The sequence below is a fragment of the Rhinopithecus roxellana genome, chromosome 10 (assembly GCF_007565055.1).
Source record: "Rhinopithecus roxellana isolate Shanxi Qingling chromosome 10, ASM756505v1, whole genome shotgun sequence".
Classification (NCBI taxonomy): Eukaryota; Metazoa; Chordata; class Mammalia; order Primates; family Cercopithecidae; genus Rhinopithecus; species Rhinopithecus roxellana.
Window position 1 is genome coordinate 134,037,910 of NC_044558.1, and position 17,759 is coordinate 134,055,668.

Sequence of the window (17,759 nt, forward strand, 5' to 3'; positions counted from 1 at the left end):
TGGACACGGCTCAAATAAAATTACATCATATCAAATTATATTTTTATGTATAATACATACAGTTTAAAAGTTTTAATCCATTTGCACATATTATTCACATAACATTCTTTCCTATAAAACACTTTCATGTACTGCCATTATCTAAATACTTATTTTAAAAGGCTATATTTATTCCATCATTCTAATGCACCATCATGCTTTAATCCATTTTTGGAATGAGTTGAGGTACACATTAGCAATATTACAAATCATTTTCTTATCTTCTTAGTTATTTCCTTCTTGCTCATCTTTTATGATGTGATTTTTTTTTTTTTTTTGGCTATTATAAAGAATTGTGCAAAATTACTGTATTTACTTTCAGATTTTTTTGGCATATTTCACCAAAAGAGAAATCAACAGATGAGGGTATGTAGACAGCTTTATACTGCTTGCTGGGCTGATCCTCTAAAATAATAAATGTACAATACTGTCAGCGAACTATCCACAGATACACAGGATGTTCCCTTATCACCACCAAATAGCTTTTGCTTTGGGGCTCTGGTTGTATTCATCTAATATGAGGCTCTTGCAGGAGATTATAAAGTGGAAGAGAAAAAAGTCAGGCACCTACTCTACCTCTGCCTCCATCCCCATCTCCCTCTCCTTGTAGGGGCTTCTGTGTTCTGGATACAGCTGCTACTGAAGCCCTTCCTCCACATCTCCAAGCTTTCCTCAGGATCTAGTAATAGTGCCTGCTCCATGTACCTTCAGGATCTAGAGGTGGTAAAATCCCTCAGTACTCTCCTATCCCTTCTTGTTAAATCTGCCCTTGTTTCTTGAACTGTGCCATGTGTTTCCTACTATAACTGACTGCTACACCAGTAAATTATAATTGTTTTTATCAATTTAATTATACCTAAAAGTTATTTTTTATTTCCCTCGCTGTTAACAAGGTTGGCCACTTTTCGTGGAATCATTTCATTCCTATCTTCTGTCATACACAAACAATTCAAGCCCTGTAAACCATTTTCCCAAAACCTAATGACTGTACATTTAGTATGAGTAACATATTTTTATGAGCTCTTTTCAGTAGTCATTTCATATGTAATTTTGTATTCCATTTAGAATATTTCATTATATTTCATTGTGTAAACTACTTTTCAATATCCAGGCACTGTTATTTATTTTGTTCATTACTATTTATTAATATTTAATATAAAGAAGAAAAAATTCCCTCTTAAAAAGAAAAGAATAGTATATACATTTTTATTCTAGTTTTCAACTCTTTAAAATATCTGCAATTTGCTGCTGTAGGTGACCTAATTCATGAATTGATTATTTTTTCTCCATATGGATATTCAATTGTCCTCAAAACATTAATTAAATATTAATTCCTGCTTCATTCCTAGGTTACTTGAGGTTTGTCTTATAGTGTGTCACTACTGACTACCTAAATCTTTCCCCAAATCTCTAATACACTCCACGGATTTTTAAAAACTATTTTAACCTAACTCCACAGAATGAAATGATTCCCAATCTGTAATATATTTCACAACCTGAAACAACCAAGTCGACCATCATTGTCTTTTCCAAGGAAAAAAAATTCCGTATTTCGAAATATTTGTCTTCTTCTACTTCCAGATGAATTTTACTATATATCTGTCAGATTTAATGGCCTATCACATAAGGACACAAATTATTAAACTGAAGCTACATATTGGACTAGAAGTTAGAACAATGAATTAAACAAAACAACACCCCTACTCTATTAGACCCTTTTTCCCAATCAAGAGAGACACACAATAGACAAAGTAATAAATATATAACATGCTAAGTGGTAAAAATAAAGAAAATAACAGACTAGAGAAAAATAAAGCAGGGCAAGTGGTACAGGGAATGCAGTAGGCAAGGTGGGGATGGTCAAGGATCCCTGTTTATTTAAACAGCTTGGTTGGTATCCCTATATAAGGCAACATTTCACAAAGAACTGAAGTTGAAAGCAGCCATCAACATTTCTGTGGGAAGAGCAAGTAAAAAGTTGTCTCTGCCATTAGGATATATGCTCCTGGACACCAGGAACAAGCCTGTCTTGCTCACCACTGGACATGCAGCACTTCAGCACATAACAGATATTCTAAAATTATTTGTCGAACAAGCAGATATTAAGTGAAATTCTAGATACAATTGTGTCTGAACTTCTCCCCTTGCATATATGATGTCCTTCCTCTCTTCTGCTCTAAAAGTGACTGCCACCCTTCCAAGGATGATCGTCTATGGTAAATAAGTTACCATATGTTGAGCAGCACTGTCCTACAGAACTTCCTATAATGATGGAAATCGTCTATATCTGTGATGTCCAGTATGGTAGCCAGTAGACACAGGTGCATACTGAACATTTGAAATGTGGCTAGTGCAACTGAGGAACTGAATTTCCACATTTTATCTATCTGAATTAAAATTTACATTTAAATAGCCACAGTTGGCAAGCGGCTACCTTACAGGGCAGGGCAGCTCTAGAGCCAGTTGCATACTTTTGATCATAAGGAATACAACTCCTAAGATCACTTTAGTATTTTACATAGACAGTAAAAGTGTTCCTCTAAATATCTGAGGGGATATCTCATATTTATTTTAATTTGCATTCCATTACTTGTGAGGTCAAAGCTTTTCCAAGCATTTGCTTTCTATATCTCCTTTTTATGTGAATCATCAGCTCATACACTCAATTGGCTTTCTTAGAATTCTAAATTCTTTTTTTTAAACAGACAACATTTTCATAATAGCAATACATACTAATTGTAGGAACTCCGAAAATACAGAAACTATAAAATGGAAAAATGAAAATTATCTTTAATCCTATAATTCAGATAAGACTATGATTAACATGTTGGAATTTTTTCTTCTAATCTTTTTGGTCTGCCAATTATATTTTACATAATTGAAATCATTCTAGATTATCTGTTTCACATCTTCCCTTTTATACTTCATGCTTAAGTATTTCTCACATTATTAAAAATTCTTAAAAAATAATCTCAGTGACTCTAACATCCACCATATAGATATATGACTTACTTAACCATTTCTCAAATATTAAATATTTAAGCTATTTCCTACTGTATATTATCATAAAAGTATGTTGAACTTCTTTGACCATAAATCCTTTGTAGCATTTGTTTTTGTTTTTGTTTTTTTGAGACAGAGTCTCACTCCGTCTCCCAGGTTGGAGTGCAGTGATGCAGTCGGCCCACTGCAACCTCTGCCTCCCAGATTCAAGGGATCCTCCTATCTCAGCTTTCCAAGTAGCTGGGACTACAGGCACATGCCACAATACCCGGCTAATTTTTGTATTTGCTTCGTAGAGAGGGGGTTTCACCATGTTGTCCAGGCTGGTCTCAAGCTCCTGGGCTCAAGCAATCCGGCTGCCTCAGCCTCCCAAAGTACTGGGATTACAGGTCTGAGCCACTGCCCCCGACCCTTTATAGCATTTCTAATTATTTCCCAAGGACAGATTTTTGGAGGGTAAATTACTTGACATATTAGAAAAGTATGAAGGGTTTTTCTAAATGCTTTTTACAAAGGCTGCATGAAACTATACTCTCATCAGCAGGGTATGCAAATACATACCCTGAACCATCACCAACATTTAATATGCTCTTTCCAAGCTTGCAACTTAGATGGTTGAAATTGTGCACATATACCCTAGAACATAAAGCATAATAATAATAAAAAAAAGAAATTTGGATCTTATTTCTTTTTTGTGTTGTTTTAAAAGTTATTAATATTTGAACATTTTTTCAGAGGTTTATTAACTACTTGTATTTCCTGTTCTATAAATCATGAATGCTTTGTTTTTCTCATTTTTCTATTAAATTGTTAAGACTTTTTCGTATAAATATATGTAAGTTCTTCATGTGATGGTTATTACCCTTTTTAAAACTGTATCATAGCTATTTACATTTTGATGTGTTTTACTTTATTTATTCATTTATTTTTAGAGACAGGGTCTTGCTCTGTTGCCCAGGCTGGAGTGCAGGGGCATGATCTCAGCTCACTATAGCCTCAAACTCCTGGACTCAGGGGATCCTCTCCCCTCAGCCTCCCTAGTAGCTGGGACTATAGGCATATACCACCATGCCTAGCTTATTTTTTTTTTGTAGAGACAGGCTCCCTCTATATTACCCAAGCTGAGTCTCGAGCTTCTGGCCTTAAGCAATCCCTGAACTGCGCCTCCCAAAACACTGGGTTTACAAGTGTGAGGATATTTTTAATTTTTATTTATGGTGTTTTTATGTACTTAAGTGTTAAATTTTCAAACAATGAAATGGCTATGATTTTCCTTAGCTAATTTCATCTATTGCTTTCATCTAAAGACAGACAGACAAGTATTATCTACATTTCCATCCATTTTTACTGGTTCAGGTTTTTTTCTATTTAGCTATGAAATCCATTTCAATTATTGCTATTATGTGAGTTCATTTGACCCTAAATAGCTAGTGTCATCAACAGTCATTTTTACTTCAAGTTAACAATTTTTATTGAGTGTCCATTCCATGCCAAGAATATTCTACATACTTGAGATCCATCAGTAAACAAAATATATAAAAACCACTATTCTAATGGAGTTTCTATTACTAATAATCCAAGGGTGGGCAAACAGCGTATGCATCAAATTTAGCCAGATCCATTCATGTTTGTACTGCCTGGGACTCCTTTCTCTATAGTAATTGTCATAATAGTGGCAACAGTAGTCTACAAAGTTGAAATATTTACTATTTTACTGTTTACAGAAAAAGTTCACCAATCCCTAGAAACATCCAATCCCTTTCCACTAATAGGTAATAATTTATTGTATATTAATATATATGTAAAAGGCTATTTCTGGCTATTCATTTCATTTCATTGATTTGCCTACTTAATTCTATGCTCAGACCACATTTTCTTTGTTTTCAAATCCACTTTTTAAATATTTTTAGCTTCATATGACATTTATTTATTTATTTCACAAATATTTATTGAGTATCTAGTATGTGTGAGACATTGTTCTAGGTCAGGTATGCAGCAGTGAACACAGATAAAATTCCTGTCTTTCATTTGTTTCTACCGAAACAAATACAAATAAATATATATATGTAAGTGTCAGGTGGTATTAAGTTCTATGGAGAAAAATGAAGCAAGTGTATGGAGGATAGAGAAAAGAGGCAGTTACTTTATATAGGGTGGTTGGCAAAGCCCTCTCTGAAGGAGTGACTTTGAAGGAAGAACCTAAGAGACAAGGAAGAAGTTATGCAGATACTGGGGAGTCCAGCATCCCAGGGAAATGTACAGTTGCTGAGATAGGAAGGCATTCGGCATACCTGAGGAGCAGCAAGGAGACCACAGGATGGAACAGAGAGCTAGCTAGGGGGAGAATAAGAGGACAAGGGGAAGAAGGGTGGTCATAGGATGCAGGCTAAGTCACACAGGGGTTTTACTCTGAGCAAGACAGGAAGCCACTGGAGGAATCTGAGCAGGGGAGTGACAATCATCCTCTCCTTCTTCTCCCTCTCTTTCCCCTTCACCCCCTTCTCCTCTATCTCCTCCACCTCCTCTTCCTTTTCCTTCAATCATGATGGCTGCTAGATAAAGGATAGATGGAGAGAGGGACAAGAGCAGAAGCTTGGAAACAGGTTATGAAGCTATTGCAATCATCCAAATGAGAGAGAATGGTGCCTTGGGGTAGGGTAGTTGTGATGGGAGTGTTCAGGAGTAGTCAAATTTGCAATATTTTATGATTAGAACTGGCAGAATTTGTGGAAGGACTGGATTTTGGGTAGAAGAATATAAGATTTACAGATGGCACCAAAATGGTTTGCCTGAATGCCTACAGTGAGTAATAGAATTGCCATTTATAGAGATGCCACAGTCTTGAAAAGGGATTATTTTAGAGTGGGGCATGGGAATGAATAAAGAGTTTGAGGTTAGACAGCCAAGTGGAGGTGTCATGTAGACAGTTAAATATGTGAAACTAGACATCAGGAGAAGCATAGAAAGTTGTGAGTAAATGAGATTAGCAAACAGTGACTATAGACAGAGAAGGGACCCGTTCCAAAGCCTGAGTCTGGCACACTCCAATATTTAGAAGTTGGGAAGATGCAGAGAAAACAGACAAGAGACTGAGGAGTGGACAGTGTGGTGGGTGGCAAATAGAATGGAATTGACATCCTGGGGTCCAAGGGAAGAAGCCTTGTATAAGCCTTACGCAAGTTATAGAATATACTTCTTCACTTCCCTGAAATGTTAGTTAGAAGACCATATAAAATGAGCCCTTTCAAATGAGATTTTTTAATAGCTCATTCGACTTAAGAAATTCAAGAAAATTATTTTTTTAAATTGACTTAATGTAAGTTAAAACTTGACTCAATATAAGAGTTGTTAACAATTAAAGATGTAGAATAAATAAACCAATGATATCAAAAAAATGGCTCAAGTTATCTACCTGAAAGTGAAATACACAAGTTTGTCTTGTTAACCAGTGACTAATGGGGTACCGACATGACAGAGAGTTAGGTGAGCCTCCTAAATTATTTCTTGGTCTAATTTCATTCTGCCAGTATATCACTTAGAGTACTGTTGGTCCTTATAGGATCCTGACATTGATAGCAAAATTGGAAACATCTTCAAAGAAAAAAATATAGTCTGAGGCTAACATTGATCATAGTCTACCCTCTTTATGTGCCTTCTAATAATGACTCAAATCCCCTGACTATCAACAACAATCAGTTATAAAGCCAAAGAAAAGCTTTTCTGCGCTACAAACACCAGTTTTAGCTGCACTGGAACATAGATCAAAGTGGGCTGTCATTAAATGCTCTGAAAGACAGTGTAACAACTTTCCGTGGGTCTAATAGCATTGCTGCCTGCCTAGATCTGGTGTGCTTACAGGACATGGATACTGTCTCTGTCAGGATATTAGAATGGAATGAGAATGTGAAACAATCTAGCACCAGTTTATTAAAAATAATCTTTTGGGAAAGATTTTCTTGTATGGGTCTTAACAAGATAAGAGACAAAGAAATGCCAATAGGAAAATGAAAAATACTAAAAAAGGCGACTTTAGACAGCCGTACTCAAGGACAGACAAAAAGACGCTGGTAGTGCTGACTCCAGAAAAACAAGAGAAGAATGGTGGAAGGTGGTATGAGTGCCAATTTCATTATTATTAGTAATTTCATTACTATTTCATCTGCATTTTAAAAAATATTGTCAGGTCAGGCGCAGTGGCTCACATATGGAATCCCAGCACTTTGGGAGGCTAAGGCGGGCAGATCACGAGGTCAGGAGCTCGAGACCAGCCTGGCCAACATGGTGAAACCCCGTCTCTACTAAAAATAGAAAAATTAGTCGGGCGTGGTGGTGGGAGCCTATAATCCCAGCTACTCAGGAGGCTGAGGCAGGAGAATCACTTGAAACTGGAAGACAGAGGTTGCAGTGAGCTGAGATCACCCCACTGCACTCCAGCCTGGGTGAAACAGTGAAACTCTGTCTCAAAAAAAAAAAAAAAAAAAATATATATATATATATATATATATATATATATATATATATATATATTTCTCCAAATGTCTACTAAACTGTGCTGAGTCATCTGCTGCCTGAAGTACTGGGTTCCATCCTGAATGTCATACCTTTCAACAAAACACAGAAACTAGAGGGATCTCAAAAGTATGTTGAAACTAGAATCCCAGAAACTGTATCAGAAGAGGAATCACTGAAAGAAATGGAGAAAATGATGGGAGATATGAAGGCTATCATAAAATACTTGACCAGCTGTTGGGGAAAAGCACTGGATGATGCTACAGCAGCCCTCCCACTCTATAACTAGCTAGGAGAGTCAACCAGAAAATTCTGCAGAAGCCACAGGCAAAATTATGAGACCGACTAAGATGATCTTCATTTTCTTCAAGTTATATAATTTTGTCGTTTCAAAATAGGTCACTAGCAAGAATAGTGAGGAGGTGTTTATAGTAAACACATCTTTAACTTAATTATTTTGTGTTGCTGGAGAAAAAATAACTAGGTAAAATTTGTAATATGGAAAAATTTGACAGCATGGTTCTGGCATAAAAACACACATACACCAAAAGAACAGAAAAGAGGACTCATAAACAAATCCACACACCTACAATGAACTCATTTTCCACAAAGGTGCCAAAAACATACACTGGGAAAAAGACAGTCCTTCAATAAATAGTGCTAGGAAAACCAAATATCCATAAGCAGAAGAAATGAAACTATATCCCTATCTCTCATGATATACAAAAATCAAATCCAAATGGATTAAAGACTTAAATCTAAGATCTCAAACCTTGAAACTACTACAAGGAAACATCAGGAAACCTGTCCAGGACATTGGTCTGGGCAAAAATTTCTAGAGTAACACCCAACAAGCACAGGCAACCAAAGCAAAAATGGACAAATGGGATGACATTAAGTTAAAAGGCTTCAGGTCGGGCACAGTGGCTCACACCTGTAATCCCAGCACTTTGGGAGGCCGAGGTGGGCCGATCACTTGAGGTCAGAAGTTTGAGACCAGCCTGGCCAACATGGTAAAGCCCCATCTCTACTAAAAATACAAAAATTAGCTGGGCGTGGTGGCGGGTGCCTGTAGTCCCAGCTACTCGGGAGGCTGAGGCAGGAGAATCACTGGAACCCAGGAGGCAGGTGTTGCAGTGACCTGAGGTAGCACTACTGCACTCCAGCCTGGGTGAGTGAGACTCCATCTCCAAAAAAAAAAAAAAAAAAGAAAGAAAGAAAAAAAGAAAAGAAAAAGCCTTTTGTGCAGCAAAGGAAACAATCAACAAAGTGAAGAGATAATCCACAGAATGGGAGAAAATATTTGCAAACTATCCATCTGACAAGGGATTAATAACCAGAATGTATTAGGAGCTCAAACAACTCTATAGGAAAAAAATAGAATAATCCGATTTAAAAATGGGCAAAGATCTGAATAGACATTTCTCAAAAGATGACATACAAATGGCAAACAGGTATATGAAAAGGTGCTCAACATCACTGATCACAAGAGAAATACAAATCGAAACTACAATGAGATATCATCTCACCCCAGTTACAGTGGCTTTTATCCAAAAGAGAGGCAATAACAAATGCTGAAAAGCACGTGGAGAAATGGAAACCTTCGTACACCACTGGTGGGAATGTAAATTTGTACAATCACTAGGGAGAACATTTTGGAGGTTCCTCAAAAAACTAAAACTAGCCGGGCGCAGAGGCTCACACCTGTAATCCCAGCACTTTGGGAGGTCAAGATGGGTGGATCACTTGAGGTCAGGAGTTCAAGACCAGCCTGGCCAACATGGTGAAACCCCATCTCTATTAAAAAAACACACAAAAATTAGCCAGGCATGGTGGTGCATGCCTGTAGTCCCAGCTACTTGTGAGGCTAAGGTAGGAGATGGTTGAACCCTGGAGGTGGAGGTTGCAGAGAGCTGAGATCACACCACTGTACTCCAGCCTGGGTGACAGAACCAGACCCCATCTCAAAAAAAAAAAAAAAAAAAAAATCTAAAAATAGAGCCACCATATGATCCAACAATCTCACTTCTGGATATATTCCCGAAAGAAAGGAAAGTGTACATTGAAGAGATATCTGCACTCCCGTGTTTGTTGCAGCACGGCTCACAATAGCCAAAATTTGGAAGCAACCTAAGTGCCCATCAACAGATGAATGGATAAAGAAAATGTGGTACATACACACAGTGGAGTACTATTCAGCCATTAAAAAAGAATGAGATCCAGTCATCTGCAACAACATGGATGGAACTGGAGGTCATTATGTTAAGTGAAATAAGCTGGGCACACAAAGACAAATTTTGCATGTTCTCACTTATTTGTGGGCACTAAAAAATTGCAACAATTAAATTCATGGAGATAGAGAATAAAAGGATGGTTACCAGAGGCTAGGAAGGGTAGTGGAGCAGAGGAAAAGTGGGGATGCTTAATGGGTACAAATATATAGTTGAAAAGAATGAATAAAATCTAATATTTGATAGCACAACAGAGTGACTACAGTCAAGAATAATTTCTTGTACATTTTTAAATAACTAAAGAAATATAATTGGATTATTTGTAACATAAAGAAAGGAGAAATGCTTCAGGTGATGGACATCCCATTTACCTTGATGTGTTCATTACACATTATATGGCAGTATCAAGATATCTCCTGTACCTCATAAATATATATAGCTAGTATTTATCCACAAAAATTAAAAAGAAAAAGAAAAAAGTAGTAAGATTATTGTTAATCAGATATTTAAGTAAGTGCCAAAGACTATGAACTGGGTATAAATTTGACTACTACATCCAACCCTAAGATGCTATGATTCTTTAGGTTCAACTTACCAAATTCCTTTCCTCCAGATTACCTTCATCATTTCTCATGGATATAAATCAGTTCTTCCAGGATTTCATAACTTTGTTGGAACACCTGAATTTGGTTTATCTTATACGTGGCTATTTATGTCAACTACCGTTGGGAATGTCCAGCTTTATGGACATAGTTTCCAGTTTTTGCCTATGCTGAATGGTCCTCTGGATACAATGATATGGATCATGTTACCAACTCTCTTACTGATGCTAATACATGTTAAGAATTTTATACACATTATCTCATTAGATTCTCCCACTAATCCTACGGGGAATGTGAACTTATTGTATTCATTTTATAAATCAGGAAACTCAGGGCCCAGAGGGGTTAAGTACTTTGCCCAAGATAAACTGAGCTACTGAGAGGCAGAGTCTAGACTTGAACTCTGGTCTGGCTAAATCCTTTGAAATTCCTACTCTTAGCTACCAGGCTCTATCTACTACAGCGATTCTCAAAGTGTGGTCCCTAGACCAGCATCTGCAGCATCATCTAGGAATTTGTTAAAAATGCAAAGTCTCTCATGTATGGAAATCAGAAACTCGGGACAAGGCCCAGCGATCTGTATTTTACAAAGCCCTCCAGCTAAGCCTGATGCTCACTAAAGCTTAAAAACTGCCCAACTGAACTGAAAATTTACCTAGAAGGCCACATTCTACTCATTTAACCACACTTAGTTTTATAACTTGAATTTGAAAGTTTGTGGTGACTCTGATCTTTCTTCATGGGGAGAGAGAAAAATCCCAGACATGAAAAAGTCAGGTTTCTATTTCCTTCCCTGAAAAAGGCAAGGTGATTCCTGTCAACCCTGGTGAAGGGATTAGAGAGCTGCTGTTTTAAAATATAAACAAGAGGGAAATATTTTTAAAAACCCTTTTGCAGTACAGCTAAGTTATTGTGGTTAGACATAAAGAATAAATAGATCAAGAAGATACTGAAATTCCCCTAGAGCTTTAATATAATAACATTAATTATCTAATTAAGCAATAGTTAAAATTGTTGCTACATGGTTTTTTTTTTTTTTTTCTTCAAAAAAAGAATGTAAATCTGTACACCTTTGCCTGGCACATATATCAGTGAAAACAGTATTTCCCAGGTAGCATTATCAATGGAAGTTATCAATGGCTTTCTTTGGTTTAAAAAATAAAAATCCTTTCAGGTTTATAGCTCATGCTGCCTACAATGTGACCTTGATCTGTTTCAAGCTTATCTTTAGTCAGTAGCACTGTGCAACTCTGCAAATCAGTCTATAATCTCTTTAATATTCTCCTGCACGTGCAGTTTTAAAGCTCAGTCATTGGCATGGAAGTCACTCATTACTTCAAGGTCTCTGGAGATACTACAGCTGGTCAGAATCAAGGTTTTCACAAGGTCAATGGGGACATATATGAGTACTACGTTAAATGCTGCATAAAACAGGTGGATTTCTCTACAGGTGCATATTTACCTGAGATAGGCAATAAGCGGTTTTTAGCTGTATGGAAATGAAGTAAAACAAGAACTACCTCACTCACCACACTGCACCACACCAAAAGTAAACTAAGCACATTTCACTTGGAAACCTTGGCTAAATAAAAAGAGTCCATGGTCTGGAATAACACCTGATTCACTGTATTATCCAAGGGTGCTCTCACATGTCTGAGTCTACAGGCAGTGAAAGGAGGGATGTACCTTGTCATCCCTCCTTTCAGAAAAAGGTGTAGAGAGGCAGTGAGCTAATAGATAACAGCATCGGTTCTTGTAATTAATACAATGAAAATATGGACTTCATTAATCTTTCTCCTCCAAATACATCGATATAAGGCCTATACAAAGCTACCAGCGCTCAGGAATGTTGGAAGGCCAAAGGTGCTGAGTCTGGCCACCATCATTCATAATAGGTCTAAGGAGTTATCTATACACTGTTTTCTTTAGTAAAACCTTATTTGAACATCAAGTCCCATAACTTCTTTAACGGGAAAATCAGAGATTTTTTTTAGACCCTGGCTGTTATGATAATTCAGTATGCATAAAAAAAGGCTAAGATGTGCTAAAGAAAATTGTGTTGTCCATCAAAGAGATTCCTTCTTTCTTATATTTCTTCATTCGTTCATTTACTCAATATTAACAGAGCAAAAACATATGCCAGGCTGTATCTAGAAAATGCCAACCAGCTCCACATGTCCTCCCCAACAGTCCCCAACAAAACAAACAGCAACAAGCAGAATATAATTTGGTGGACATGAGTGAAAATGCCAGATGATTAAATTACTGGAGTACACTTCCAAAGAAGATTTTGAATTGTCAACAGTGAGCAAGGCTAAGTCCTTAGTTGGCTGGTCAAGTACCTATCTGCCTGAAAGCAGTAGTCAAGACCTCTTCAGGTCTCTTGATCCGTGCTTTGTAATTGCACTTAGAATAAGAGATTAAATGCAAATTGACCTCTGCCAAATATCTTCTCTAACCAATATAAGAAGGCCACTAAGATTCCATTTAATAACAGACAAATACAGTCACTCATAAAGGTGAAAATGAACACTTTACCTCCTGCTATCTACAATGTACTAAGCATTCTGTGTATATATTAACTCATTAAATCTCATTCACAACCTTCTGAAATTTATTCACAACTTTATGAATGAATGCATTAAATCAAAAGGTAGTGAATTTAACTACAAGTCTTCATCCAGATGGTTAATACTATTGGGTCAAAATATCTATTGACATCCTTCAGTGGTCAAAATCTAACTTACCCTTGCCATATCCACCAAGAAGTTCTCAAATAATTTCCAAATGTGGTTACTTGTATAGATTTCTTTCATTTCCACTTCAGTGTCAACGTAACAGTGATTAACAAAGTTCACATAAGCAATTTTAACCTGTGCAAGTTTCAAATACAAAAGAAAGTTAGTTTTCTTTATTGATGACTTTGAAATATCAATTATGAAAGGTTAATATAAAATCTGTTAGTTTTCATGGTAGATCATAGCATAGTTTTGTCTATCCAGAAAGCATTCCCATTTCTCTTCTTTTGCTAAGAGTTCACTGACCTAGGGGTGAAAACATGGGGCCAAGTACTCCATCCCCCTGGGCCCAACAATTGCTGTGAGAAAGAACTTTATGCAAAACAAGCCTATCATATTTGAGATTCTAGGAGTCAAAAGCAACCCCTCCTTCCTCTCCCGTTCCCTTTCTTTCTTCTCCCCTCTCCTTCCCTGACCCCTCATCCCTTCCCCATCTTGAGCACCGGTTTTATGCTCAAAAACATACTTAAAGTTCAACTAAAATTTCAGTTTGATAACAATGCCATGTTTAGAATTTCAGAGTTGTGTAGTAGTTTCCACTAAGCTAGCAGTGGCTATAGTTCTTAAAAGTTTGTCATCTTTCAGAACTTCTTACAGAACTTATTAAAAAGTAGAGCTTTTATGCTCTTTTAAATTTTCCAAATTACATAAACACAATTACTTGACTAAGTACATGAGTCCCCGCCCTCTTCCTCCTCCTCTTCCTTCTTCTCAGCAACTCTTTCCTTTTTCTCTCATTGCTAAAATGAAACAAGGTAAACCTTAACTTCAAAAAACCATCTTCTCCAGGTCTGTAGAGGAAAATTATACCCAGAATAGAATGAGGCAGAAAGATGAAGGAAAAAGGGATGAGAAATAGAATAAATTCTGACACTCTTTCAACCTCTGGATCCATCTGAACAACCATCCTTCAAATTACTACGTACTGGAGCCAATAAAATTCCTTTTTTTTATTTAAACTAGTTTACGTTAGGTTTCTGTCACTTGTAACCAAGAGAGTCCTAATAAAACATTAAAATATTTTGACCAAATAATACTGCAAGACCATTCAAAAATATTTAAATTACTTTTTTTCTGAGAAGAAATAAGCTCACAGTTTACCCCCAAAAATGTATCCTATTTTAAGATACAGATGTAGTAAAATTCCTTTCCAGAATTAGTGAAATTCCTCATAAAGGATTGGGATGAATTTCACTAACATACACCATTTCTAAAGTACATAGGACAGTAATTTTTGTTTTGCATTTTTTTGTTTCCTTCATTATGAAAATCTGATGAATGCTATAAATCTCTCTGGAAAACTACATAGACATAAAAAATCACATGAACAATTTCAGAGACTCATGGAATCCAAATTGGAACCATAAAAAGTTTGGGACAGCTTTCATACCCTTGGTGCTTCTCTGTACCTCACTGATCCTAAACAAATCGTCGATGGCAGACTGCCGGTGTCAAGGATGGCCACAGGGTACAGAGACGCGGGCCACTCAGTGCATTCGCACAACTATCATGACAGCAGCTAAAATGTACTCAGTGTTTCCTATGTGCCAAATACCCTCAGCATATTGTATGAATTATTTACTTTAATCCTCCAACAATACTATCAGGTACATACAATAATTATTCCACCTTAAAATTGTAGGAATTTAAGATTAAAAAGGTTAAGTAACCTGTTGGAGTCAGCCACACAACTAGAATGTAATGTATCCAGGACAAAATATTCTTTAATTCTTTTGTGTATTCATTTAAAACTTATTTATTGAGTGTAGGCTCTGGCTCAAACAATAAAACAGTGAAAAGAAACAGATCCAGTTGTTGTTACTCTCATAGAGCTTACAATCTTGGGCATGGGCATGAGGGTTACAGGTCTTTGCTAACTAATGGAAATGTCAAATTTCAAATTATATATTCTTACAGACTGTACTAAGGGAGGCCAAGGAAGTCTTCCCTGGAGAAGTAAGGCTTGAATCAAGATCTAAAGGATAAGGAGGAGTTACTTAGATGAATGTAAGAGGTAAGAGTGGTAGTGTCAGAGGGAACTACATGTAGGAAGAAATAGACCCAGAATCAGGCTCTCAAGTAAGGACAGAACCCAGGGATTCCATCATTAGACTAAGCTTCCCCTCTTTGTCGTCTTATTTCATGAAGTACTCTTGGAGTGACATGTCAACAATTCCACAAAATTTCACAAAAATATGCTTTCAAGTCCATCACTACCATAGGATTATCTAAAAGTAGGGAATTTCCGTTAACCTCATCTGACACCTTTTTAAGTTACTGTGATTTTAAATGTTTGACTCCATATCTTTTTCAGTGTATCACACATTTATAAGCTTTGGAACAACATACAACAGTAGAAAAGAAAGAAATTATTGCAATGTACATTCCTAGATGCCTCATTAATAGAAGCCTATTGGCAGACAACCAGCTGCTACTGAGACTTTTTCTATCATCAGAGCCAAACCAGGACAGAGGGTAAATGATGTGGGAATAAAGCAAACTGTGTGTGCATATTTTCAAGAATGCATCTATTCCACAAAACCAGGTAAACCTGCAGAGTCTTTTATGTGGTCCTGCAGCACTATCCTAGCCTCTCCAATCAATGATTATGAATCATTTTTGAAGCACCTGTTTTATGCTCAAGTACCTACTAAAGGTTCAAGTAAACCTTTCAGTTTGATCATATTGCCATGTTTAGAATTTTAAGAAAGCTGTCTAGTAGCTTCCACTAAACGAGCAGTGGCTATACTTCTTAAAAGTTTCTCATAGGCTGGCTGCGGTGGCTCATGCCAGTAAATCCAACACTTTGGGAGGCCAAGGTGGGTGCATCACCTGAGGTCAGGAGTTCGAGACCAGCCTGGGCAACATGGTGAAACCCCGTCTCTACTAAAAATACAAAAATTAGCTGGGCGTGGTGGCACATGCCTGTAATCCCAGCCACTCCGGAGGCTGAGGCAAGAGAATCACTTGAACCTAGGAGGCGGAGGTTGCAGTGAGCCGAGATTTTGCCTTTGCACTCCAGCCTGGGCAACAGAGCAAAACTCTGTCTCAAAAAAAAAAAAAAAAAACAAAAAAAGTTTATCATCTTTCAGAACTTCTTTTAGAACTTCTTATTAAAAAGCAGACCTTTTATGCTGCTTTACATTTTCCAAATTATATAGTTAAATACAATTCCCTGACTAAATATATGATCTCACTATAAATATTAGTATGGGGGACTTCTGGCACCTAGATAAACTTTAAAAATTAATAATGATTCTATTAGAGCTGCCAAGCTTTTGCCAGGCTTACCTCAGGGATGCAGTCGTCATGGGTCACCACCCTCACTATGTCGTCCAGCGGGAGAAGGGAATTACACTTGATTTCAGTGTAGACATTTTTCCCCTCTGTGCATGCTGCCAGCAGCTCCACCAGGGTGATGTGGTAGGCTAAGGGGCCACTCTCGTCCCCTCGGTCTCTCTCTGAACACATCATATGGAGAAGGATTGGAAATGACGCTCTATCATTGTAAAATATCAGCACATCTTCACCCCCATTTATCAACTGAAATGATAATAAAAGAGTCTACATAGCAGTCCAAACATTTATCCTTGCAGTTAATTCCAAAGGCTTGATATATCTGGAAACACATGTATCCCTTTGTAAAAATATATATAATATGGCAAAAGCAGAGCTAAGCTGGGGGAGGGTGGTGAAAAGATTATGGTCCCATGCCAAGGAACCAGCTATGAATGCTATCAAAATCAGTTGGGGCGATGTGGAAGCAGCAGATGAGGCAAGAATGAAACAATATGGATGATAGTAAATTGTTCATCACACTGAAATTAAACCTGTAAAAAAATAAAGTTGTTTTCCTCTACCTTTTTTTGGCGGGAAGACAATGGCCAAAGCACAAGAAATCTCATACTTCTACTAAAGCAGAGTAAAATATCCTCATCCATTGCAATAGTGACTACATAAGCAAGTATGCTGAGCTAATTACAGCTCTACAAAAGTCTACAAAATTCCATGTATCATAAGAAGGCATCAGTAGAGAATGAAGGTAAAAGCAGAGACAAGATAAATAAGTAGAAAACTAAGACCAAAAAAACAAGAGAAACAAAGATATGAATAGGTAGGGGCTTTTAGGACATAAATTTTCCTTCATATTTTGTTTATATAATTTTAGTAGAAAATTCCATCAGATGGCAGTTTTATTGCTCAAACTCCATAATATCTTATTGTCTATTATCAGTACCAATTTTCTAACCCCAGTGTGAGACATGCTGGTAGGTAACTGAGGATATACAATTTTTTCTCTATGTATTATATTTAAAGTGACAACATATTTAAATCTATAAGCCAATTAGTTGGCTTACTTTGAAAGTTTTGTTGAAAGAGAATGTATACCTATCAAAAATATGTATTACATACTAACATAGTACAGTATTACAAATTACTTCTTAGTGCACAGAAACACTTCACCCAACAGTGTCATAGGGATGGTTTCACTGTTTGCTGCTTCCCCATTCTAATTCTTCCCTTGCCGATCATAACACAAAATCCAGTTAGTTCTCACATTTCCAGACAATGAAGAG

The 17,759-nt window shown here is 36.9% G+C and overlaps 1 protein-coding gene across 1 annotated transcript in view; it reads right to left on the reverse strand.

Annotated features, from left to right (window-relative positions):
- ITPR2 (inositol 1,4,5-trisphosphate receptor type 2) overlaps positions 1-17,759 on the reverse strand; it is a 493,060-nt gene that overhangs the window by 253,873 nt on the left and 221,428 nt on the right. The window contains exons 31-32 of the mRNA XM_010379849.2: positions 16,474-16,725; positions 13,132-13,257 (exon numbers count right to left, since the gene is read on the reverse strand). Coding sequence (XP_010378151.1) covers positions 13,132-13,257; positions 16,474-16,725 — 378 coding nt within the window. The remainder of the gene's footprint in view (positions 1-13,131; positions 13,258-16,473; positions 16,726-17,759) is intronic.